This window comes from Chelon labrosus (assembly GCF_963514085.1).
Source record: "Chelon labrosus genome assembly, chromosome: 5".
Lineage (NCBI taxonomy): Eukaryota > Metazoa > Chordata > Actinopteri > Mugiliformes > Mugilidae > Chelon > Chelon labrosus.
Window position 1 is genome coordinate 3,278,572 of NC_140341.1, and position 26,858 is coordinate 3,305,429.

At 46.3% G+C, this 26,858-nt stretch overlaps 1 protein-coding gene across 3 annotated transcripts; it reads right to left on the minus strand.

The window, feature by feature from the left end:
- Positions 1-966: 966 nt before the first annotated feature.
- Positions 967-26,265, minus strand: akap11 (A kinase (PRKA) anchor protein 11). Of its 3 annotated transcripts, none has more exons than XM_084545469.1 (12): positions 26,217-26,265; positions 21,295-21,399; positions 20,486-20,596; positions 20,341-20,394; positions 20,074-20,205; positions 17,244-17,508; positions 12,692-17,042; positions 12,440-12,580; positions 10,663-10,746; positions 5,983-6,029; positions 5,323-5,525; positions 967-4,597 (listed from the first exon to the last, which is right to left on the minus strand). In XM_084545469.1, the coding sequence occupies exons 2-12, from the start codon at positions 21,355-21,357 to the stop codon at positions 4,385-4,387; spliced, it is 5,664 nt and encodes a 1,887-aa protein (XP_084401595.1). In that variant the 5' UTR covers positions 21,358-21,399; positions 26,217-26,265; the 3' UTR covers positions 967-4,384. The 3 variants fall into 3 exon arrangements, with proteins under 3 accessions (XP_084401595.1, XP_084401594.1, XP_084401596.1); XM_084545468.1 differs by lacking the exon at positions 26,217-26,265 and adding an exon at positions 25,982-25,995; XM_084545470.1 differs by lacking the exons at positions 10,663-10,746; positions 26,217-26,265 and adding an exon at positions 25,982-25,995.
- Positions 26,266-26,858: the final 593 nt, after the last annotated feature.

Here is a 26,858-nt window from a genome sequence, read left to right on the forward strand (position 1 = left end):
GTCTGGCAACAGAATGTTCTTAGTGGTGGGGGGGGGGGGGGCTTTGAGAGGAGTGGTCTCTGTGGATCATCCCACAGATACTTGATCAGTTTGGGATCTAGTGAATTTGGAGGCCAGGTCAACACCTTGTGCTGTTCTTCATGTCTTTTTGAGCTGTTGCTAAAGCGTTTTTGTCGCTGCATCCTGCTGGGGATGTCTGCTGTCATCAAGGAGTGTCATTGCTATGGGGTGGGGGTCCCTGGTCTGGTCTAGGTGGGTGCTACATGTCTAAGTAACATCCACACCAATGAATGCCAGGTCCAGAAGTTCCCCAGCAGAACACTGAACTGTCACAAGATGGTTTAAATGTTATTCTCTTCTCCTGTCTTCTCCGGTCATAATGTTGTGGCTCATTGGTGTAAATATTCTGCACTTGGATGCTTTTTCTTCCTCAGTACTCTCATTCATCCATTCACACACCAATAGATCTGGCACGCAGGGTGGGACGCTAGCCCAGGACGCTTCGGCTCGTGGGACAGGACTAGTAAACAAGCCGCTCTACGTCCTGAGAGTGAAGACGTTCATCGATGCACTAACGTCTGTGCTTTTTCTTTTGCGGTTGGTTGGAGTTCAACTGAAGAGCAGCTGCCAAGTGACTGTCAGCGTCGTGCCAAACTCAATATTTACCCCTGGGGTCAAGTATGAAAAAGCATCAAATGAAAACACTCCAGGAAGTAAATGAACTTAAATACACAATTTATATCTGAGCAAATCCTCAAAATGTCCCAACGCCAAGGGGACTGTTTCGTATCCTAGCTGTAGTCTTCTAGTTATTAATCCATCGTTAATTTATCGTCTTCAGTTTTTTGTTAAATTAAATTCACTTCCTTGTCGGGAAAACGATTCCCGTGACAAGACAACCAGACGAACGACATTCAAGGACGCAATGTCTCATATCGAAAGGAGGCAAAAAGAATCAGAGCACATGAAAAAGCTTTATTGTCACACCGAGCTTTGACAGGAACCAAAAAAAGTTTGACTTCAAGCTAAGAACGTAGTAAACTAGCGAGCGACGGAGGACAAGTCCTTATATATATATGTATACATAACTTATTATATATTAGAATTTATTAAATATCTTTATTTTGGCAGGATTGTACAAGGAAGCAGGAGAATACAGAAGTGAGGTGAGGTACAGGATGCCTCTCTGTTTTTTTTTTTCCATATATTTTCATGTGTGGTGTTTGGAGAGAGGCGGTGAGTAACACTGGGAACAACAACAGATTTACAGTCTCTGCTGGCAGGTACACATTCAGCGTTCACTAACACAACCATAGAGCGCTATACTGGAGGTCATCAGGGATGCACAGGAATGTCAAAAGAAGAAGAAGAAGAAGAAGAAGAAGAAGAAGCTTGAACTGAACATCGACACCGGAGAGAATCTGTACACGGTCCGGATACATTCCTTTAATGTAAACCAATAAATATCTCTCTCTCTCCATCTCTCTCTCTTTCGGGTTAATACTTCACTGTTTCTTCACTTCTGCTCTCAGCTTTAATAACTTGGGTTTCACTTTGGACTCATTATTCTTTCTTTACTATAGTCATGTCTGCGTGTAAACAGATCCTTTCTGATCACTGGTCTACTTGGCAGCAGGCAGGAAGGGAGGAGGCGTCTGCAGAGGCCCTGCAGCCTGACGTTAGGATGCAGATGATCGCTGCAGCTCCATTAGTGTAGAAGAAGAAGAAGAAGAAGAAGCAGCTTGAGCTTCATGCAGGCCACCTACAACACTTAGTGTTTTAGAATCAGACGTGTGAGCTCGTGGTTTATTACAGTGTTTTGGATTTGAGGACCTGGCCGCGTCTCGTCTTCCTTCGGTCCCCACGTACAAAAAAAAATAACAATAACAATAAATAATGAAAGCATCCAAGCGTCTCCCAGTAATATTTGCTTGCAGAGGGGTTGTCTGTCCACGGGACACCTTTACAGGAAATAGATTTACACCATGAACACCTGTCCTAAAAAACAAGAACAACAGAAATAGGACTTGTAGAGTTTCTTAAAGATGTTTTATCCAAAGTCTTCAGTTCTCAGAGACATGGTGAGGTGTTGGGGTTTAAACAGGAACATCTCACAGGAGTAGCATCTGATATTTGGGATATCTGGGTGTCAGTAAGGAAAAATACACGAGGAAAGTTTTCCTCCCAGCAGCTTCTGGTGAGGACATGGTGTCTTCACCTGTAGTCGGAGGAAAGATGGAGGATTAGCGGTGAAACGTCTTCAAGGAACCCTACAAGTCCAGTCTCTTTAGTTTCCGTTTGTTTTTAGGACGACTGGGACCCGTCATCATCTGACCGTCCATGCTGGGAGTCACGGAGGAGGACGCAAGGAGGAAAAGAAAGGAGAGGGACGGCACAGGAAATAGATTTACACGATGAAGACCTATCCAATAAACAACAAACAAAGGAAATAGAGTTTCTTGAAGATGTTTTATCCAAGTTTTCAGTTCTCAGAGAGGTGAGGTGAGGTGTTGGAGAACATCTCACCTGTCTACAATCTGATTTTTGGGATATCTGAGTTTCAGTTTGTCGTCTCCACCAACACAGGACGCAAGCAGGCGTGGAAGAATAAGGGAAAGATGAGAGGAAAGTTTTCCTGAAGATTTTTGGCCACTCATCTGACAAGCTTCTGGTGAGGAGGTGGTCTTATAACGACCAGATGCTCACATGTAGTCAGAGGAACGAAAGCAGGCGTGGAAGAATAAGGGAAAATACATGAGGAAAGTTCTCCTGAAGATGTTTCGCTTCTGATTGAGATGGTGTCTTTTAACGACCAGATGTTCACCTGTAGTCAGATCAAAGGAGGAGGATTAGTGGTGAAACGTCTTCAAGGAACTCTACAAGTCCAGTTTCTGTTTGTTTTTAGGACTGGGACCTGTCATTATCTGACCATCCATGCTGGGAGTCACAGAGGAGGCCGCAAGGAGGTCTGAGGACAGCTCTGGAAATGCCCTCGGCCAAACTTATAAGAAAAAAAGAAATAAAAGTGCATCTCAGCAAGTAGCTGTTAGTGCGTGTGGACGTTCTCATGGGGGCTGCTGAGTAATGAGGGTGTGTGTTAGGCTGCTGCTGCTGCTGCTGCTGCTGCTGCCGCCGTTAGCTGTGGAGGTTGTGGTATCCTTGACTCCACGAGGTGACTTGTGTGCAGCGTGGGTGACAGAATGTGTGAGTCCGTTCTGGAGCTATGCCGCTAGTTTGTGGTCTCGGAAGCGCCGACCTGACCGGTGTCTTTAATTAGGAGAAGATCTGCCGCCTGCGTCACTGGATCTTCCCCGAAACTGGACACCATCACCATCACCCCTCCCCCCTTCCGCTCCAAACAGATGACTGGCACTATCTCACGGTGACTGGGAGGACAAGACGCTCATCTGTTTTTGTTTTTTTAAAACGTTCGAGCAGCATTTCATACTTCAAAAAATATATATATATACACACTTTCTTTTCTTTTTAAAATAGCGACCGCTTCAGTAAACATCATCCCCCGTTTAAATATACTTTTACTAAGTTTGACAACCGAGGAGATTGTTGCTTGGCAAGCAGCTTTAAACCAGAACTCCCAACCTTCATGTCATCGTTCTGAGGCCACGTACAGGCAGTCGCTGCAGATACTGGGTCCGTAACTTCATACTTTACAAGTGTCCATGTATGGCAGCGTATCGACAAAATAAAAACACTTAAAGAGGAGAAACACTGAAGCAGAGCAGAGTCATTCAGAGCGCATTAATACAACAGAATACTACAGAGAGGAAAGGAAGGAGGGGTGGGGAGGAGGGGGGGTATGTGTTGGTGTATCTGGTAATACGAGGGTGTGGTGTGTGATGTGTGTTGTGTGTTGTGTGTTGTGTGTGTGTGCGCACAGCTGGTCTCTGAACATGTGGAAACACCACCGCAGAGGTGAGCTGTGGGCGTGATGACATCATTCGCCAGCCGCTGTGGGGATTCCCTAAAAGAAAACACATTCTCTCGATCACCGCTCTCCTGTCTGGAAACATGTCACGGGGTGGGGGTTTCTCTCTTTCTTTCTTTCTTTCTTTTCTTCTTCTAGCTCAAGCCCGACGGCGGCCTTGGGTGAACTAAAACAACACGTGTGACACGAGCAGGCAGATCGATGGGAAAAGGTGCAAACAACAAAATAAAAAACTGAAACCTAACCTGGCCGCGGCATGCAACGCAAAAAAAAAAATTAAAAAATGCCGCCAACATTCATGAGTTCGATATTAACTGATTCGTGTGGCGCCCTCTAGTGTAGAGGGGGTGGCTGTGGAGGTTTGCAAAGCCCTGTCTGGTGGGACCGATGGTTGACGATGTATGAGGAGGGGAAGGAGCGCACCTAGAGGGAGAGGTGCTAGGTGTGCTCCAGGAGCCACTGGAAGAGGGGGACGCGGTGCGGCTCGCGGTGCGGCTCGCGGCCCGCCTGCAGCGCGTCCTCTCTGGGTGGCGGCGGCACCGGCGGCGGCACCGGCGGCGGCTGGTTCTCTTCGCAGTAGCGCAGCAGGCTGTGCAGCAGCTCTCCCGCCCTCCACCTACGCTCCCGGAGCCGTTGGATCACCGCCGGCAGCTGGAAGGTCACACAGACATGATTCAGTTCTTAAGAAGAAAGGAGGCTTCTGCTTATCAGTTGTTATTTCGACTTTTAGCTGTTTAGCGCTGCCAAGAAAAGGGATCAGGGTAAATGTTTCCCACTAAAGAGGTCTGACTTACTGGAAGACAAAGAGAAACAAGACATTCTGATTTGATTAAAGTGTGCAGAAAGAAAACAATGAGTGGTTTAAGTATATAAATGGAGTCTAATCATTAATTCAACATTAAACTGATTGAAAACATTATCTTTAATTTATCCTGAGACTAATGTGCAGATTAAATGTTCTGCAGAAGGGAAACGGAGCAGGAGTAGAACTGCTAATCTTTATTAAACATTTAAAACATCATCTTTTCTCTAATTTCTCCTGAGACTAATGTGCAGATTTAAACAGACACACGTGCATCAGTCGGGACGACGGGGACGAGGGGGTGGTGGGGTATGTGACTGTAAAACATTAACAGTTGCTGGTGGTTTTAAGCTGCTTGTCTCCACAACAAAGCTAATACTAGTGGAAACCAGGATTGCTAACCTTCAAAACCAACGTCAACAATCATGGAAAGAATGACTTCTTTCACCGGAGCGAGATGACGCGGCGAAGGAAAGTTTCGGTGTTGAAAGAATAATAATAAAAAAACAAAATACACAAATAACCGCAGCGAGAATCTTTTGGGTTGGGTGATGACAAAACGCTGGAGAATCACCTGCTGCAGCTCTCGCTCGGGACTCAGCTGGATGTGAGGGATGTCGGCCATGGAGGCGGCCACCCACTGCAGCATGGACCTGAGCTGGGGGTCGAGGGCGACGTGTTGAGGGCCGCGCCCGCTCTCCCTAACGTCGGAGTTGGCTACGACCAGGGTGGTCCTGGGAGTCTGGGCCGTCAGAGTCCTGTCCGCGCAGAGCGTCCCTGCAGCACAAGACATTCATTAATCAGCGCTGATTAGGATGGACAGTTTCCTGCTGTCCCGTCCCGTTCGGCTCGGGCCGGGTTCCCATGGCTCCACAGACCCACTAAGAAGCCCACACACACCCCTCCTCACTGGGGGCTGCTGTAAGTCTGACACATGAGGCAGAGTGGGTGACTGTGGAGGGTGTGGATGAATGAGTATTAGTGTGTCTGAACATGGGGGTGGTAAAATCCCCGGCATCACCGCTCTCAGACAGACAGTCTCAGACCTCAGATTAAGACGGGGGCCTTTCTTTCCACGCCGAGTTCCTTCTGACGTCCACAAAGTCTGATCTGATAACTGCTTGAATTAGATCTTAATCTGCATTTTTAGCTTTTACCCAATTACAGACGCTGAACACTGAGTACAGCCAGCTAGAAACAAAGAGGACGATGCAAGCAACAGAACAATCCTTACCACTGGATTCCTCCTTGACCTCAGTCTCCTTGTCCTCCGTGTTGTCGCTGCGGGATGAGAAACGTCACACAGGTTAGCGAGGAGGGGGAAATGGACGATGCACAAACGACAGCAAGCATGCTACAGCTAACTTGGACTCAAGCGTAGCGGGAGGTCACAAACAATCAAAGCAATCCTGATCAAAAGCCGACCGTCACCAATAAAAACCCAGCAGGAAGTAATGAAATCTATATTCCTGAATACATGTGCTGAGAACAGACAGCTCATGTGCTACATACTGTGAGCTGCAGATATGTATAGTCTGTATAAAACATGCAGCACCTCAGCACCATCAGTAGCATTTAATAGTACTCCACAGCGTGTTGTTAGATGGGATAGTGTAGCAGGTAATAGTTGATGTGCAGCCTCCTTCTCTTATTTGGTGAAGTTGTTAACTGACTGCTGTCCTGAAGATTTGGACCGTTCCTCTGCTAGCATTAGCGTTAGCCTTTTCAGATGCATTGCAGTAGTACTTTAGTTGTATTTCAGGACTGACATGTCACGGTAGTATGAGATTCATCTTTAGCGAAATATTTCCACACACCTGTCTCCAATTTGTTACTGTCACTAGTCAACGTGATGATTAAATCGTCTGGAGTAGACAAACTGACTAACCTGCACAACCCCGACAAGACACACTAACATATGAACATATAAGACGCAGCAGAGACGAAGAGAACACCCTCATCAGTGTGAAAGTTGATTTTTTTTTTTCTTCACTCAACTCGATATCCGCTCTGTCATTTGTTCAAATATTTGCCGCGTGATGTGCCAACAGGTAAACAGTCATTTCTGCGCTTTATAAGAGTGTTAATCACAGCCGTGTTGACACAGCCCACGGCTACAGACAACCAGGCTCTGCTACGTGCGATATTATGAGGGATATCATTTTCTTTTTTGTCGGCAGGAGAGGGTTTTCAGTGTTCAGGATCGCTGAGATGTCAAAAAGAAACGCGGCTCGGCAGCTAAAAAGCACGAAAACAATGTAATTAAAGTTACGCTACAAACGCCCCTGGGTGCTTGTTGAAGAGCACAAACCAAATGGTGTTCAGCACTTCCTGCAGCTTTAATTAAAACAAGCTGACAGCGACCTATTTGGCCTGTAGCTACCACAGTCCATTATATGAGTCAACCTTTTCCCCCCATTCTCAGCATGGTTTCAATTCTTTAGAAGCAGCTTAACCACAAACGTGAATCTGAGAGGAACCTGCCACCTAATGGCTGAGCTGGCTGGTTCTGATGTATTTTTTCTATTTTTAAAGTAAATGTTGAAGTTAAAATTTAAACTTCAACATTTTGACAACACATCTGCTGCAAATACTCTCAAAACTTGCAAATAACAGACTGTCTATAAAGGGGGTGCAATGACAGCTTCTCAAAATGGAGCCAAAGCATGTGGAGCTCCCCCTGGTGGCTGGCTGCAGTATATGTCATAAGCTCCACCCCCTCCATGTTAGGGGCGGGACTTGGGCCAAACTAAAACACTAAAATACACGTAAAATTATAAGTTTATAAATATACTGAAGTATGTCCATTTTTCTGAGTTTTGTTTCCGATATTAATTTGACAATGTAAAAACACCAGGACCATGAGAGCAGGAAAAATTAATAAATCAATAAGTGCGGTGGCTCAAATGCAACATTTCTTTGTAACTGGTGTAGGTAGATCGGGGCGCGGTATTAACCAATCACCAGTGAGTCTAGAGGAATTGTGGGCGGGGCATCAAATGGATAACGTGGCTCCACTCTCGGACGGCACTGCTCAGACTCTGGATCCAAACTCGCAAGATGGCGCCGCTCATATCCCCGGAATTCTAGCGTCAATTTGACCAATGGAAGGAAGTGGAGTCCATTTTTTATACAGTCTATGCAGCAAATACAGAAACCCACTGTAAGAGAAACCACTGTGGAAATGTGGAATTCCAAGGGACCTCAAAAAGTGTTGAACCTGGCATGGATGTGTTTGTTACCCAAAGTTTTATGTCTTTTGGAGTTGTTGGTGTTTGCTACTCGTTTTTTATAGAAATATTTTTATTTTGTTTGTTTTTTGTTTTATATTTTAAAATCTTGATCCTGACTCTGGGGTCTTGGGTGAAATGATGATGTGGGCAATGATTGGATTGTTCTCCACGCTGGCCTCTGGAAAGAAGTCTGGCAGCATCCAGAGCTTCATCCCACAGACCCTTAGACTCCCCCACTCTTAACTGTTCTAATGTTGTTAAAGTGTTTTTTTTCCATCTGTGTACAGCTGCAGTTGTAAGTCAACAAAATGTCATCTTAATGTGCTATAGCTCGAATAACAATAAAAAAAACAGTCTAATCGCATGATTCCTTAAAAGATCTGACGACGTCATTTGCAGACTGGCGGCATTAATGATATTTAAACATTTAGGTTTTGGGGGAAACATTTCTGTGCTACTTGCAGCAGGTTTCTGTATTTGCATCGCACGTGTCTTTCAAACAGATGAGATCTTTCCTTCTTTCTTTCTTTCTTGTGCATTCTCTGTTTTATCTGTTTTTATCTTAAGTTGCAGTACGCGGAGCGCTCTCGTAGTTTTGGTCTCCTTCAGGCTGAGATATCTGAGATGTCCCGCATTCTTGGAAGCTGTTGGTTTCGTCTGACTGTAGGGGAATATCAACAACCGCATGCACAAACCTGCTCGAAACATTCACTACGGCGAATAATTTATCATGGCACTGAGAGCGGGTTCTCACTTATCACAACACAACTGAACTCATGCTGCGTTTTTTTTGTTTTTTTTGTATGTCGTGCATGCACAGATGGAAGAAACAACAAACTCAAAGGCCTGAGGAACAAAGGTATGTTAAGAAATGTCTCTGAAACTGTTCAAGTACATTAACACAAAAGGCCTATTTGCATGGGACTAGGTTTACCTGGGTACATTTGTAGTAATTTAGTAATAACTGCAGAGGTCGTGTGTGATTTTAATCCTGCGGGAATCAGCAATGTTTGTAATTTGCAAAGTTAAAATGACACCGACTATATTTCTTCTAACACAGAAGTCCTGTGCTCAAATGAATCGAGTGCGAATCAGCGTGTTTGTGATTTGTGGGTGTGTTTTTAGAGTTTTGTTGGATTTGCAGCTTCTTCTCTGCTTTATTTTATTAAAGAATTATGAAGGATGTGCAACTGTGCAACTGTGGAGGATGTGTTCATCACATCATGTAGCTGATTTAAATACTGACAGGTAGTTTGCCAATGAACAGACTAGGGATGCACCGAAAATTTTCAGCCGAAAAACCGAACATTGCTGCGGTTGTTGCTTGCATTATCACAACATCCTGTTTCAGACGTGTTGTTTCAGCAATAAATTTCCGGCCGAAAATGTCCCGAAAGTGCATTTTCGGTTTTTCGGCCGAGAATCTTCGGACTTTTATTGCCGAAACAACACGTGCAAGCAACAACCGCAGCAATTTTCGGCCAAAAATGGCCCGAAAGTGCATTTTCGGCGAATATTTTTGGTGCATCCCTACAACAGACGTAGAGGGGGTCATTTCTAAATCACACAACCTGGTAAATATGTCTGTGAAGGTTCCCAGTCATCCAGGTCATGGTATATCCAACAAAGGTTCAAGAAAAGGCAACTGGACTTGTAGAGTTTTTTGAGAAGACGTTTCACCACTCATCCGAGAAGCTTCTTCAGTTCTAGGAGACTGGTGGGAAGTCTGAGCGCTAATAACCAGAAACTGGTGCAGCTAATTTCCATTAACGACTGGGGACTGGTTCTCTAACGACCCTTGTCCGTCAGAGTCTCCAGTGTCAAGGTGTGAATGAGACTGAAACTTCTTGGGGACAGAAGTTAAAACTGTATTGTAAATAGATGGCAGATTAAATCTCAGACCACCTCCTCTGTTTAGTGAAGGTTTTTTCCAGTAGATGGCTTCCTTTATTCCTCTTTCAAACCATCGGTCTTCTCGGGCTAAGATTTGGACGTTGTTATCTTAAAAGGAGTGTCCTTTGTCCTTCAGGTGTTGAAAGCCTCTTATGGACAAGGGTCGTTAGAACACCATTAAAAGGGAAGAAGAGGGGGACAAAACAGTCCCCCCTCCACAACAGGTAAGTACCGAGTCGTTAATGGAAATTAGCTGCACCAGTTTCTAATTATTAGCATAACAAGCAAGTTTTTTCAGGAGGAGTTCCTACTTAAACCAAAGATCTCCCACCAGTCCCCTAGAACTGAAGAAGCTACTCGGATGAGTGGTTTAATGTCTTCTCAAAAAAACTCTACAAGTCCAGTTGCCTTTTTTGAACCTTTGTTGGATACAACCAGGTGAAACTAATCCCGCTGGAATAGGGCTAAAGACGGCAAGGAATATAATTCACAGTAAATTCAGATCATGCAGAAAGAAACACCACATGCAGACGTTAGCATCGACAAGCAGTCCTATTTCTATCTAGAGCTTTAGTGTGGTCATGCAGGGGGGCTGGTGGTTCGTAGCATGAGACAAAGCGTGAATCAAAACGTCCTACGATGTAAAATTAATTGTTAAGAAATTCTCGGTGTGATTCTTCTCCTCCTGATGTCGGCCTGATGGTTGACTCTCTAAAGCTCCCCGTTTGTCCCATCCTACGTGAACCACCCTATGAGACGGTAGCCGTGGCGACTCGCTGCTGACCAACCTGTCAGAGGGGGAGAACGACATGCGCTCCTCACACGCCTCCCCCTCCAGGCCCAGGCTGCTCCAGCTACTGCTGTTCCCATTGCTGCTGGAGAGAGAAGGCGTTTAACGCAGCGCCATGACAACGACAGAAGACAGATCAGGATATAATAGACATAATAGGCAGTTTCGCCGTATCTATCAAGCTCCGTCAATAAACAACACTGTATGCTGCTGCAGCTGATGATAATGATGATAACCACCTCTGGAATTTGGAATAATCTTTTAAATGTCAGGTGAGGCTCAAAACAAGCGGGGGATTCTCCAGCCGATGCTTTTTTTCCTCCTGAACCATGCGTAATGTTGACTTAGACAATTTGTCGCTAGAAGCAAAAGATGTGAGATCATTACATTCTTGTCCTCGCTCAATCTCGTTAATCCTGCGGGTTCCACCGGGACAACCAGCCGGCAACCGAATCACAACAACACAAACTCTCTCTCGCTCTCTGTAATTAGTCAATGATTAGCCGGCTGGCTGGAACCTGCACACTGTGGCATGCAGCACTCTCAGCCAGTCTAAAAGGGAGGAACCTTTGTGATATCTAAAAATACTTCCATTAGCCTGCATTAGCTCAGCCACAGCTTTCTCCCTGTGGTTTCACTGAATGACACATGCTGAGAGCTGCTCGATGCAGTCAGTCATCACATTCTACGTCTTAATAAACTCAATTTCTTTTATAGTTCTTTCATCGGCTGAGCGGGAATAGCTGCAGCGGGCTTTTGAAGAGCCTAAAGAATTACACGGGGTGGACTTTGTTCCTGTAGGAACGGTGCCTGAAGTGAGGGAAGCACTCAAAGACACACCTTTAAAAAATATTATGATACATTAACTTGGCCCGCATGGCCAAAATAACTATCCCCAATTACAATCCGTTGTTTCTGATGTCTTTGGAAATAAATCTGAAATATTGTCTGCTTCCATGGAGACGGCAACTTCTGCCAGAACTGTCAACAGACGGATTTCCCGAGACTTTGAGAGACCCTGCCGTTCAGAGAGTTCATACAGACACACGAGGTGAGGTGGTGATGTCCATCCAAGAAGAGAAGGTCATTTCTGCCACAACATGTAATGACATATCCCTCACGTGTAATGCAACATTTGCACAAATCAGAGAAAATTACATTCTGGCAGCGAGGTTTGAATGAGGTTAACAAAACTTACGCTGACCCTGGAAACAGCTCGACCGCAGGAGACTCCCTACAAAACGGCTCCAATACTTGGAATAAAAGACGTGTTCTGTAATGTTCTGGGTCTGAATAGATGAAAGGCTCAACCTGACACAGCATGACAATAGTGATTACCGTATTCTTCAAGTCCTGAGTCCAAAACTATACAAAAAAAAAATAAATAAATGTACCGACCTTTAAAGAGTCAGAGTTGGGTAACTAAAATTCAAAAACGACAGCTAAAATATCTTTAAGTCTGCAACTGGTCAGTAATCTTGTGTCAAATCAGGTTGTAGATGTTACAAAAGGGCAAAAGGGAAAGCTAAAATGATTATGTATGCTAGCATGCTAGCATTACTGACTGAAGGCCACCCTTATAAAAACAAATGTTCTGCACAAAATAAACTACAGAGAAATTAAATCCTTGATTACTAATCTGACTTAATATGTGCCAAACCTTTATCACCACTTCTCTGTCAGTAAATGACTGACTCTAAAGGAGGTAGACGCTGTGTTCTGCAGGTACTTTATGGTATTTTATGCTGTGTATGAACAGGTCAGTGGTTGTCTACCTGTCACTGAGGTGGAGGAAGCTGCTGTTGTCGTCTGGATGCTCATCTTCAAAGCTCAGGTTGGACCAGCTCCCCAGACTGTCATCTCCGACACTCAGCTGCTGGGACACAGTGGACTCGGTGGGTTCCCGACCTGGAGATCTGAATGTACCCAAAACAGGACAGAGCCTCAAATTTATGTAAAATGCACCAGCTTTAGCAAAGCTGCTAACATGCTAGTGTATATATTTATGTGTGTAACGGTCGGTGTACCCGATGTTGGCAGCCTGGCAGACGTTGGACAGGGCCGACGTCATGATCTCAGCCGTCAAGCTCTCGGCGTAGCTGGTGCCGTCGTGGCCGATGCCGCTGTCAGCGTTCAGGCTGGTGTTACTCAGCTCCCGTTTAGCCGTCTCCATCGCCATGGATACCATCTCCTCCGCAAACGCTGCCCTGTGGTCGAGGTCGATGTGGATCTTGGGGATCTCCAGACCCGAAAGCCGCTCGGCCCTGTCCCGACACTCTGGTCCCCCTCTCCTCCTCTGCAGTGCGGAGTGGTAGTGATGCCTGCTGAGTTTGTTGCAGTACGGACACTCCTGGACCTGACAATAACGGCACGTCCTCTCCCCGAGGGCTCGGATCAGCGCCGGCCCCTCGGACAACCTCTGGGTGTGGGAGAGTCTTTCATGGTCTTGGGTCCTCTGGTGTTCTCGGGATGAATGTCCAACCGAAGCCAGGCTCATCTTCAGCGTGTCGTCCACTATTTTCCTGGCGTAATGCTCAATGACCTGCATGGCCCTGCTGCTGTAGCCTCCATCATACAGGCTGCCTGTACTGTGGTGGTGTCTGCTCTTACCCTCCTTGGACAACAGGGGGCAGGAGAAGGAGTTCCTGATGAGATTCTCTGCCATGTCTTCGAGTTTGGATTTCTTATAAAGACAGGAATCAGTGAGAGACTTGGGTAGTCGCACGGAGGACAGACGCAGCTTACGCGTGACATCACATGTGATGTTGTAGGCTAAAGATTCTGCGAAGTTGACCAGGTCCATGTAGTCCCTCTTACTCTGCTCTTCAGAGTCCCTGCAGCAACACTGAGCATCCTCGCCTGACTGAGAAACGAGCGACTCCGATCTATCTTTGGGCGTCGAGGCCTCGCTACTGGAAGCTTTCCATTCATCTGGCAGCGACTTAGAGGAGTGGAGGCGGGAGCCAGAGGATCTTTGTTTGATTTTGCGACTGGCGTGAGCCAAGCCTAGTTTGATAGAGCGATAAGCCAAGCGGCTTGCGTACTGGTCCAGAACCAACTCCCTGCTGCCTCCTTCCTTTTTCAGCACCCTGATGAGGTAGCCAGCATATTCATCTGTCACACTCTCACAGCTGGGATATTCCGAGGACAAGCCAGAGCTGGAGCTTGAAGTGGAGGTGGACGACCGGGAGACTGAGGCTATCAGGTCACTGGACCACTGCTCAGCCAGCCTCCCTAACCTCAAGTCTCTGTTCTGGTCTGTAGTGGGTTGAGACTGGTGCCGGTGGTAGTGATGCAAACATTCAGAGCTAGATCTTTCCAAGCTTCTTCTTCTGAGACCTCTGTGATAGGGACACTGCTGTCCAGAGCTCACCATCCTCTTCACATCATTGATGACCTCCCCCGCCACCTCGCCAGCGTACACCCACAAGGTGTTCAGGGTCTGCTCCGAGAACTGAGCCACACTGTCCCGCTTCCTCTCGCTGGCCTTGCTCATATCTCCCTCCTCCTCAGCCACTACCAGGGTGTCCATCTCTGTCGCCATGGAGACTATGTGACACGCCAATCTCTCAGCATAGTGCAGAGCTTCCTTGTTGGACATTCTGCGAGAGGACGTCTGGTTCGGGTCACGCCGGCCACTCTCTGTCTCTGAACATCTGTTGGCGCCACCCACACCGCCTTCGTCTACTTCCGCTTCCTCTTCTTCATCCTCATTTCCATCTGCCTCCTCTGAGAGAGACCTCATCAGTTTGAGCATAAACTCTGCCTTGTCTGCCTCGGGGACGTTGTCTTTCGGTCCCGGACCGGGCTCAGGTTGATAGTGAGGGGTTGGAGGTGGTGTTGCGGGGGAAAACTCCTTGGCCAGTTTGCTTTTCAGCTTTTTGGAGAACTGTTTTATCTGTTTCTCCTTGGATACTTCACTGGGCTGCTGAGGGGTGGAAGGGGGAGTACCAGGAGTCCCGCCAGATTTTTGGCCAGAGCTTGGTGCTGAGTCATCCACAGATATCCTCCTTTGTCCACCCGTCTCAGCACCCGGAACATCAAGAGTATCCATTATCACAGGATGTGTTTCAGCCACACCTTTGGTCCTGGGGTCTAGCTCACAGCGGACTTTCCCGTGGATTTCAGAGCTTGTTTGAAAGGAAATGGGAGGAATGTGAATGCCTGTTGTTTGCTCAACAGGGCCTCCTTGCCTGACACTCCCAAAATCTCTACAGTCGTGTTCGAAACTCTCTCTGCCAACTACACGATTTGAAATGGACTCTGGGGTCTCGTCATTAACCGTCTCCTGCTTCGAGTCCCTTCGGCTTCCGATCGTCTTTGTCAGGAAATCTGCGCAGTCACCGAAACTCTTTTTCATCTTGGAGGCGGTTATTAGCTCACACGCCTCGGTCACTATCATGTCCACCATGTTGCCAGAGAAGTTTTGGAATGGAGTTTGTGTAGATGTGGTGTTGTCAGAGGACATTGCAGGTACTCTTTTTGGGCTGGCCTGTGGGGTATCTGACAAGCTCGACTTGTGCTGACAGGACTCTTCGGGATCCTGGACGAGGGAGAGGGCTTGACCTGCGTGGGGCACAGGAATACAGCTGGCCATGCCTGATACAGTGAACAGGGCTTTCTTCACGGTGCAGGATGCATCCTCATTTGAGGGCCCTGGGGCCGCTGCTGTGGAGCTGGAGCTTAAAACCTGCTGGTTAGCAAAGGTGCTGCAGGTGTTAGTGCTAGAGTTCTCTGCACTGACATAACAAACATTATCCAGAGAGACACTAATGGCTGCCTGGCTAGTGAAGGCAACATCAGCCTGAGAGAGCTCAATGAAAGCCTCCTGGATTACAGACTCAGACAAGTCTGAAGCGTAGGAGGAAACCACCTCCTCCTCTTCCTCTTCCTCTTGTCCACGGCCAAAAGACCAATCACTAGGTGTGAGAGGAGTTGAAGGGTGGGAGAACTGACACACTTCCATTATTCCTTCAAACACAAGCTCTTCAGCCAGATCAGCAGCAAAACGCGTCACTGTGCTGTGGAAAATCTGCTTCTTCACTGTCAGGAACTCCTTCAGCGCCCCAGACACGGCCTCTCCAACCAGGAAGCCAGCTAATCCATTGATTGCTCGTTTCTTTAACACATAGGCGTGTCGCATGCCGATCTCATGGAAGGCCATCTGAAACACTGAGGAGGTAAGTCTGGCAGCTAGGTGACACAAAGTGGTGGTACAGGAGGATACTCCTTTTTGGAGGTCCCGCAAGGCACTGCCCAAACTCATTTCCACCAGGTCAGTGGCAAACCTCTGAATGCCGTCCTTCAAAGACTGGGACTTCTTCTGCAGCTTGGCCACCGTGACAGTCTCTTGGATTTCTGAGAGCTTCATTAGGTAGCCTGAAGAGTTCTTAAATTCCTTGTGGCAGACACAACTCAGATTCTTGTTGTCGCTGATGTCAACAGCAGACTGGTAGCCACACACCGACTCCAGAATTTCTTTGGAGAGACTGCTGGCAAAGTCTGAGTACGTCTTATACAGAGAGCAGAGATCCTGGGGTTTACGTAGCTCTGAGCTTTCTCGTTCATCCTCATCCGTCTTCCAGAAGTATTCCAGCTGTCCACTAGAGTCCACCAGAGGACTAAAGGCAGAGGAGCTAACAGGGCTGAAGAGTGGGCCACCATTCTCATCAGAGGGGGTCTGCACCGGTCGAGGGGAGTCGGGCACCTCAGAGTTAACAGAGTAGGGAGAGCCTGGTTTCAGGGGAGTGGGTTTTTTCACATTGGCTGGGAGAGTGGGGTGGTCAAAGCGGTGAGGATTCATACCCTTGGTTGAGCAGCCCCTAGAAACATATTTGGACGCCGACCCACTGGCACCAGATTCAGCGGACATTTTTTGTGTGGTTGGGGCACTGACGGTGTCCAGAGGCAGTGTGAGAGTGCAGCTCTCTGAGCTCAGCTCATCCAGGTCATCGAACTGGTCAAAGCTGTCAAAGAATTCGCTGACCTCCGAGTCCGAGTCTTCAACCCGCTCTCTGGGCCCCCCTGGCACCTGGGGGATGTCCAGCTTGGCCAGCAGGCTCTTCTGGTAGCCCACTTCATCCAGGAAAATGATAGGGCTGGGGCTGGAACAATCTGAGTCGTCAGACTCACTGGCTTGTATCAAAGGTGAAGGGAGACGGGCTCCGGGACTGCAGTAAGTCCACTGGGACTCCACACCTGATGACCTCTGAACTGTGACAGATACGTCGGGGCCTGGCCTATGTTTGGCTGAACCCTTCTTCGAAGATGATGAACTTATGATAATACGGGAGCCTGATAATTCCTTTCTCCTCTTGTGGGCTGGGACTGTCTGGGACGCCACGTCACGCTTTTTAAAATGGCAATATATAGATGCAGCTGTAGACAAGAATATGTAGAAGACACAAGAGAAAATGGAATGAAACATAAATATGACAAATGCTGTGATGATATAAAAATGTACATTTGAACTAGTAGATAATGTCCATCTAGCAGTGACTGGACACAATTTAAATTCCTAACTGGAATAAAGTCCTAAAAGGCGACTAAATGCCACTAAGCATTAGATGTTAAACCTACAGGGACTGTCTCCTGTGTCGTCCTCCTCCAGATGCTCCAGGGCTGTGACAAAGTCATCCTCGATTGACGAGACCGACTGGTTGGTGTCGTCTTCCTCCGGCTGGTTGGGCTCAGCTGTGCCCCTCTGAAGAGCCTGGAGCTCCAGCGCATAACGGACCCCTGCCATGTAGCACCCCAACAAGCCCACCAAGGACGCCACACTGGCCTGGGGGTAGATGCTCATGCTGGGATTATGCCTCAGCACACACACAGCCTTCAACCAACACTGGAGGAAACGGCACAAGAAAGAAAGGAAGAGAAAAGCATGAGAAATGCTGACTGTAAGGCTCCTGAACATTTGCAAATTAAATTGAACTCGCATATCCTAGAGAAGGGGGGAGAAGTGTATTGTTTTGTCAGCACTCTGGCTGCAAGTTGTTGCATATGCACAATAAAAAAAAAATGACTGAGAACAAAGTCCACTCTTTAGTTCACATAGGTGGGAGGTCTGGCCTTCTGAAGCAGACGACAAAGCCACAGAATGAGCTGCAGGGCCTGTGAACCCAAACAACACAGCACACAGGACAAGGAAGGACAAGGCCGCGAACGTGGGCTGAAAAAATAACATCTCCGTCGGACCGTGCCACCTGCGTTTCTTCAAAAAAGCGTGAGAAAGACTCGGAGTCTGTTTACAAGCAGAGACGGACAGGGTCATGAAGTGGGGAAACAATTTAATCAACAGCTGTCAGGATTTTGTTTTCTTGGCAAGTGTTAAAAATACTGTTCTCTCTGAAGGAAATAAACATCTGCCGCGTTCGTGTATGTTCCCAGTGTAAATAAACGGGACGTTTCAGAAATAAACTGATATTTACAGTGGAGCGGAGTAATATCCTCGTTTCAGAAAGAGAGAACGAGTTACGCCAGAAAAATAATACAAATATTATTTTGTCTCACTATTTTGAGCTCCTAATGATTTATGTATGGAAATAACTAGAGCGCATTCCAAAAGTATCCCAGGACATATGACAAAGCGAGAACATGTTCTTTAAATATTTTTGGACATGGGGAAAAAAATGCAAATTGCCATCTTCAGCTCTCTCCGCAAATGTTGTGTCTGTCATGCACGTCTTAACCCAGACCTTAACACAGGTGTGTGAGCTCCTAATATAAATATCCCATATAAATGGCGCCCTCTTGTGGTGGTTACAACCGTGTAAGTGGAATGGTTTTGTAAGAGTCAGTTGTTCAGTTGTGTTCAGGTATTTGGTGATGTTTTCAAAAATTGGTGGAGATCAGGCATAACATTATGACCACCTTCCTAATATTGTGTAGGTCTCCCTTGTGGTCACTCATCAGAGAATGGACATGGGCCTTCTGAGGGTGTCCTGTGGTGTCTGGCAACAGGATGTTGTTAGTAGGGGGGGCCTTCTTCCGTCTTTCATAACCAGGAGGACAAGGAGCCTGAGATGTTCCCCCAACCATAACCCTAACCCCCAGCCTGAGTCTCACTCCTTGAAGACCTGGATCCGACCCCCTCTCCTCCCTCACAACCTCCTTGCATCCTCTAAGGCCTAAGGTGGTCTTTGTTAGTGAATGTGAAGATGGAAGATGGCCATCAGACGTGTCCCGCTGGTTCCCATGATGGTAAATGCCTACACCAATATGCCTCAGGCCTGACCTCTGATCCCCCCCTGCTCCAGTCCTTTTTATTTCATCCCGAGCTTCTGACAAAACACTCAACCTGTCCTCAAGCAGTTCCAGGCTGCCACTGCTTGAGGACAAAATATCTGACCACCTTCCTAATATTGTGCAGGTCTCCCTTGTGGTGACGGATCAGAGAATGGACATGGGCCTTCTGAGGGTGTCCTGTGGTGTCTGGCAACAGAATGTTGTTAGTGGGGGGTCTTTGAGGGGAGGGGCCTCTGTGGATCATCCCACAGATACTTGATCAGTTTGGGATCTAGTGAATTTGGAGGCCAGGTCAGGTTCCTAAAGTACTTTTGTGTGTGTGTCTGTGTCTGCATCCTGCTGGGGATGGCTGCTGCCATCAAGGAGTGTCATTGCTATGGGGTGGGGGTGCCTGGTCTGGTCTAGGTGGGTGCTACATGTCTAAGTATCCACACAAATGAATGCCAGGTCCAGAAGTTTCCCAGCAGAACGTTGAACTGTCACAAGATGGTCAATGTTATTTACTTCTCCTCTCAGAGGTCATAATGTTGTGGCTGATCGGTGCATATTGTAATTTACATTTAAACTTTTCATTGTCATTTTATAAAACATTACGTCTGAGGAAAATACTTCCCCATCCGGTCATTATGTCTTTACATTTCCTACATTTAGTTTCCCCCGGCTAAACTCTTAGCCTCATTGGATGCCAAGAGTTGCCTAGCAACGGCGTTCTCACGACTTACAGATGATGACACGACATAAACACCAAGTATTTTCCATTTCCTGTTCCATTTGAAGGCAGGCTATAAATTCAGTTTGCCGTGTAAAGATAATAAAACAGAATGAACCATCTAGATCGCCACGGCAACCATCCTGAATAATTTTGTCAATTAAAGGCTTTGGTAGTTTGAGTTTTAATGAATTTGAAACTAGTAAATTGAATAATAAAAGCATGAAACTAGACTTGCAGCTTCATCAGTTCACCATGAAGCCATGACTCTTTCTGAGTGGCGTTCTCAGCGACACAGAGCACAGGCTCAGAGAAAGCTGGAATGCCGTTCCGTTGGGCTTTCTTACTTCCTGTTATTGTCTCTGCCTTCACTTCCCTGCCTTCAGCTCACTTCTGCTTTACGCAGCGCGCCGACTGAGCGGCTTCCTCCTAAGTGGACGGCCCGTCCCCTACCTGAGGCCTGGCGTCGCCGTGCTCCGCCAGCCTGCGGGAGTCCTTGAGCAGCAGGACCTCATCGTTCTTGAGGCTGTGGACGTGGAGGGACCTGAGAAGCTCACACAGCCCCCCCGGCAGCGACGACAGCGCCTGGGGAGGAAGAAGAGGTCACACGGCTGACACTCAGTGGAAAATCTTTTTTTACCGCATCCTCCTCCAGCTCCTCTAAAAACACGAGCCGTCGTTCGATACGAGGATCTGAATCTTTTATAAACTGAACGGTACCTGCTGGGTGACATCTTCTCCTTCACACTGACCGGGCAGACACACAAAATGGATCTGAAAGAGCAGAGTGGACGGTCAGGGCCGTTACGTTTCAACATGTCTGAGCTTCACTCGTGTGCTCGCGCTGCTGCTCGCCGTGACAAACCTCTGTCAGTCTGGCGGCGTCTCTGGCTGGCAGCTCCAGGCCGATGCAGCAGAGCTCCTTTTTGTTCCTGAAGAGGCTCTTCACCGACTGCGCCCCGCCGTCACGCACAGTCTGCAGACGTTTCATAGGACACGTTAAAGATTACCCCGCAGTGTCAATGAGAAACCAGCATCTACGCATGTGTGTCCGTCACTGTGGCATGAAAAACATGAGCTAAAAGAACATTTACTTTAATGCATCTGCATGTTTTAACACATCAAGTATTCAATTTGTATTTAAACTGCACAAATCTTTAATAATCTGGTAGGGAAATCTTAAAGATGCAGTACACTAGGGCTTCAGCTTAATTTATTAATGCTCTTAAGGTGAAATATCGGTAATTATGGTGTCTCCCGCTGCCAGGCATGAAGACGGCTAACAACTAGCATGGCAGCCCTGCTTTCCAGAAATCAGTTTCTGCACATGTAGACCTGTAAAACTAAACCGTGTTGATATATCCGTTAATGTCGAGCTCCAAGTGGGTGGAAGCAACCTTTAGCAGATGAGGAATAAGGCTGAATCTGACTTTATGATCAGCGCAGTCCATTGAAGTTGCACAATATTATAATAGTAAACATCTTCCCTGATCTAAACTTCCTGATGAATAGCATCATTAAGTAAAAGTCTAAAATGGTTCCTTCATTCGCAGATTTCATGTCGTCAGGAGAAAAGACGAACGGCAGAAGTTATGTTTATTATTTAGCCATCAGTTAATAAAGGGAATAGCGTAATAAACAAAACATTACAGTTTCCCCATCAGGTCTACAGACCTCTTTCCGGACCGAGGCTCTGGACCTCATCGGGACTCCTCTGATACGGGCACAGGCATCCATAGCAACCGGGAGATGAACGAGGCTGGCTGACGGGCCGCTCACCTGGAGAAGAAAATGAGCGAGAAGTTCAGGGATCAAGATTTTTGAACAATTCAATCTTTTAATATTCAGTATCGGCCAATCCAAGTCTCAGTCTGATCCTAAATGTCCTAGAGTTGGTCTCCTGTAGCTTCCTAAAGTCTCTCCTTGTCTTCCTTGTCTTCTCCTAGAGTTGGTCTCCTGTAGCTTCCTAAAGTCTCTCCTTGTCTTCCTTGTCTTCTCCTAGAGTTGGTCTCCTGTAGCTTCCTAAAGTCTGTCCTTGTCTTCCTTGTCTTCTCCTAGAGTGGACTGGATTCAGTCCAATAAATCTTTCTGTCAAAGTTAATGTAGTGTGGAGAGGGTAGCTGGTACCTTGTGTTCTCTACTCCAGAAATGTTCTGGTCATCCAACGCTGCCATAAACTCCCTAACCCTCTCTGGAAGATGTTTCTCCTTGACGCTGTCTCCAGGAAACTTTCCTCTTCTTTTAAACGTTCAGTGTTTGTTGTCGTTTCAGTCACAGCTCACTACTACCACCCCCTCACCAAACATCCACATTTAACTGTTTACCAACTGCTTTCTGACTGAATTCATTTTCCACAGTTAAGTTCTTCCACACAGCAGACAAAGGATTGTTGTTCCTCTTCTTCTCCTTAGACATTTGGCAGCTTTGACGCTAGCCAACCACCGCTAAAAGAGAAAAGGAAGTTGTAGTTCTGACGTTACGGGGACGTGGTTTTAGTTTATACCAGACCTAAAATGAATAACTACAGAAGATCAGGCCTGGCTGAAGCCTGATACCGATCCGATCATTTTAAAAATGCCTGAATCTGCACCAACACCGATCGGGACGTCCCTACTTTTTACTCTTTATCATCTTCCTCCATCATCAAGCCCCAGAGAGTAAAACAAACCTGATCAATGATCTTTCTCACCCTCAACAACAGGACAACAAACACATGACATGAGTATCATCAGTCATTAAGGAGATATCACAAAAATGATGCACAAAAAAGAAGCATCGTTCTGTGGTTACGCTACAAAAACACTCGTTGGTGATCATGACGTGCAAGTAGACGTAGATGAGGAAATCAATCACAGTCACTGCGGTCTGGTTCGCCACATATTTTCGGGGAAGTACACGTCAGGCATTAAAGTCAAGTACGGAGCAGCGCTGTAACTCCGGCGCAGCTCTGATAGCATAGCATAAATCTAGCTTAAGTCACCGCACCTGTGCTTCTCAGTAATCTGCTGAACCAACAGTTAACAATGGACCAGAGTCTGTGAAAGATTTCAAAACACATCAGACGAAGGCTCAAACACAGGGTTGCCCGCAAACCTGTGTGAAAACATCATGAATCAAACTCTCCAAAGGATCTGGCGAGGATAAGCTATTGTAGGCCGTGCTTCTTTGATATGCTTTAAACCAGACGGGCCCTGCATCAAAGATCAAACGGTGGCGGCCAGAGAACAGGGGAGTGTGCTCAGAGCAGGGGAAACACACTCGGTAAGAAGCATGAGACAGAGAGAGACAGAGAGAGACAGAGAGAGAGCGATTTAAGGAGGCAAAATATTTACAGTGTACAAGACGGAAAAATTTTTTCCCAAGAAATCGAAGCCTCCTCCTTTGAGGTACGGTCCAAATCAGCGAGTCGAGTCTAGACACAAGCAGGCGGTGGTGATGATCGGCCCATTCTGCCTCCTGAGAACCAGAGCACATCCCGCCGGCGTCCTCTGCGGATCCAGGACCTCCTGGTTTCCCACGGGGCGCTCTGGTGGGCTGCACAAAAAACAACACGTCCAGCCACTGCTGCAAAACCTCAACTATGCAAGCGCATCCCAATTCACTCACAAGGGGGGCGAAGACAATGACGTCTGTTATGGCCGCCGGGGCCGATCCAGGCGTTTTTTTAAATGATCGGATCGGTATCGAGCTTCAGCCAAGCATGACCATTAGTAGTTAGATATTTTAGGTTTGCCATAAACCAAAGCCACGTCCCTGTTGAGTCTCTTTGTTGGCTAGCGTCAAAGCTGGCAAAAATCAGACTAGAGGAAGAGGAATCAAAATCACGTGTCAGCGGATGTTTGTGTGGATGTTTGCGGAGGTGGTAGTAGGTGACTTGATTCAACACCAACAAGACAAACAAACAAACGGTAACTGCACTGAAACGACAACAAACACTGAACGTTTAAAAGAAGAGAAAAGTTTCCTGGAGACAGCGTCAAGGAGAAACATCTTCCAGAGAGGGTTAGGGAGTTTATGGCAGCGTTGGATGACCAGAACATTTCTGGAGTAGAGAACACAAGGTACCAGCTACCCTCTCCACACTACATTAACTTTGACTGAAAGATTTATTGGACTGAATCCAGTCCACTCTAGGAGAAGACAAGGAAGACAAGGACAGACTTTAGGAAGCTACAGGAGACTAACTCTAGGAGAAGACAAGGAAGATAAGGACAGACTTTAGGAAGCTACAGGAGACCAACTCTAGGAGAAGACAAGGAAGACAAGGACAGACTTTAGGAAGACACAGGAGACCAACTCTAGGAGAAGACAAGGAAGACAAGGAAAGACTTCAGGAAGCTACAGGAGACCAACTCTTGGACGTTAAAGATCGGACTGGGACTTGGGATTCAGAGAGATTTGCTTCTCCACGCTGGGAAGTTTCATGTTTAGTTCACAGATTCATTATTCAGAGTGGCTCAGTTTGTTAGAACCACATCAACAGCCCTACACCTTCACGTCAACCAGGTTTCGGCTCACACAGATGTCCCAGGCCTTATTCATCAAACCAAATATCACTGTTTGCACCGAACGTAACAGAGCAAAGCAGACGGAGGCAAAGGAGGAGAAAAACAACCTGCCAAGGGCACAAACTGTGTAGTCTAAACTCTTGTTTGGTTGGGAGCTGATGTGGGCCAGATTCTGAGAGTGGGTGGCCGGGAGGATAGATAAACAGAGACAAACTCACGGCTCAGCGCGAGACCAAACGCCGGCTTCTAATGAGGCACAGGTGACTTCTCAGGTCAGGAGGTAACTGAGGAGCAGGTGTAAATCAATCACAATTTTATTATAAATATCTAGTGTTTTTCTTTAGCTGAGGAGCAGAGAGTAGAGTTTGTGCAAAGGGACAAACGTAGGTAAGAAAGAGTTTTAAGCAGAAATGCTCTACAAACAATTTTCTGAAAGAGTTAAAGATGGAAAAGCGCAATGGAGGCGTATTTCTTTCCAGCAGGTGTCCCAGTTAGCGTCCTGGAACTGGATCAGCTAATTAAAAAAAGGCTGTCATCTTAAATTTCACTAATTACTAGGGATGCACCAAAATTTTTCGACCCATTTTCGGCCAAAAAAAAATTGCCGAAACAACACGGCCGAAACAGGATGTTGTGATGATGCAAGCAACAGCCGCAGCAATTTTCGGCCAAAAATTTATTGCCGAAACAACGCGGCCAAAAAATTTTTGCCGAAACAACATGGCCGAAACAAAATTTTCCCTACTAATTACTCAGCGACGACAAACCAAAAATATCTTCTGGTAAAAAGTCAAATAGACGTTTTTCTCACAGCGGACATCTGAACCACAGCTGGGTACGGCCACTGATTTACAGAATACAATTCAACATGAATATCATTTAGAGATATTTCAGTTTAAAAAACAATTTTATTATCAAACTAATGTTGTCACCGCTTCCAGAGAGGGTTGATATTTTATTCCTAGTTTCACATCTTGCATATGTCTCTGATTTTGTCCAGCTCTTCTTCTTTGTCATCAATATATTATTAGTGGAATATATTTAGTGTCCATGTAAACACAACCACTATACTGCACACTATGCTAATTTCCTGTAAGGGTGGTCTTTCCCTTTAAGATGGTATTTCTGAAAATAGACACTTAAAAGAAAGAAGGATAAAAAGCACATTTATCATCTAAAATGTAATAAATTAATAATTCTTGCACTAAACATTAAAAAAACAATCATTATTATTTAGTATTAGCATAATTAACATAAAAACACTCTGCGCAGCATGACTTGTGGACAACTTGCGTGCTATTATGAATATATAGATGTGTGTAAAAGTTTAAAAACATCTTAATTATATGATTAAAAAGGAATGGGGAGGGGAGGGTTTGGAAGAACCGGCTAACGCTGGAGCTCCCGGGGCTGGTACCCGCAGCAGCAGCAGCAGCAGCGGCAGCAGGCCACAGAGGAGCCCCACACCGCGGATGCTGATGCTGCTTCACTCAGCGCTCTGTGCAGTCAGGAGCCAAACATTAGCCTCTGAGCTAGCTGGCTAGCCGCGGTACCTCACACATAAACATAAAGAGGGCTTCACTAACATTTTAAACACCGGTCCACCGCTGAAACACGAAGCCCCCCGCTAGCTGACGGGCTGTCAATCACGGGGCTAGCAGCCGAACCAGGCCGCGGTCGGCTCGGTCCGTGATGTCACCCCAACGTCGCAAGCCCTAGCCACCTAGCCGCCGAGCTAACGGGCGACGCCAGGGTGGATTCAAACACACAACCCCGACGGCGTTCAGCAGCATACGTGAATTAGTGGTTTTTGTCTGAAACACGGCTGTAAATGAGTGTTTGAGTCGTTTTACCTCACCGCTCGGTGTCGGACTCCAGCAGCGCCGACCGTAGCCGCTGAGTTTGATGCGCGATGCGTGAACGAGTCGGTCGTTTTGAACTGGGGAAAATGGAAACCGGAACCTTCATGTCAAACTGGAGACAGAACCGCAGCTCTAGCTGGTTTTATTTATTTATTTATTTATTTATAGTGTTTGGTGCTGAGTAACATAACGATTTAAAACTCCTCATATCTCCACAAAACTCAACTGGACTCGTTCAAGGAGACAAATAGACTTGGAGTCGTTTTTAACGGCTGCGGAAAATTGAGTCGAACTCCTCATTCCTGCCCGTTCTCGTTCTTCTCGTGATGAAAACAAGAGTGAGGCATCACTAATCGCACACAGAAAAATACGTGTCGCACTCATAGACTGTCGCACTCACTGATGCTGTGAACACAGAATAATCAAACTACAGGTTAATTGCCAAAATGAGTCTGATTGAGTCAGTTTTATTACAATTAGTAAAGTTTTATTTGAAGAAATAATAATAATAATAATAATACACACTTGGGTTTAGCATTATTATTATATTTTTATTGTTACTACTACTACTAATAATAACAGCTATACTGATATTCAAGGATTCAAGGATTCAAGGATTCTTTATTGTCATTACGACACATGTTGGTACATGGTAAGGAACGAAATTGGTTACTCTGGTCCCGATTCAAGCCATAAGTAAAAAAAAAAACAAAAAAAAACAAACAAAAGTATAAATATAGAATATAGAATAAAATTAGCTTTCCAAGTATTGTACAAAATAGCAGGTGTGTATAAATATAGGTGGTAAAAAGGTCAACATAGAATTTAGAATTAACTAACAGAATTAACTGCAATGAACTGAGGTAGT

Coding starts and splice junctions, on each gene's coding strand:
- akap11 (XM_084545469.1), bottom strand. CDS start 21,357: ATGGATGCCTGTGCCCGTATCAGAGGAGTCCCGATGAGGTCCAGAGCC. Junction 10,747..12,439: donor TTCCTCCACCTCAGTGACAG/GTAGACAACCAC, acceptor TCTCTCCAGCAG/CAATGGGAACAGCAGTAGCT. Junction 5,526..5,982: donor GGTCAAGGAGGAATCCAGTG/GTAAGGATTGTT, acceptor CTTGTGCTGCAG/GGACGCTCTGCGCGGACAGG.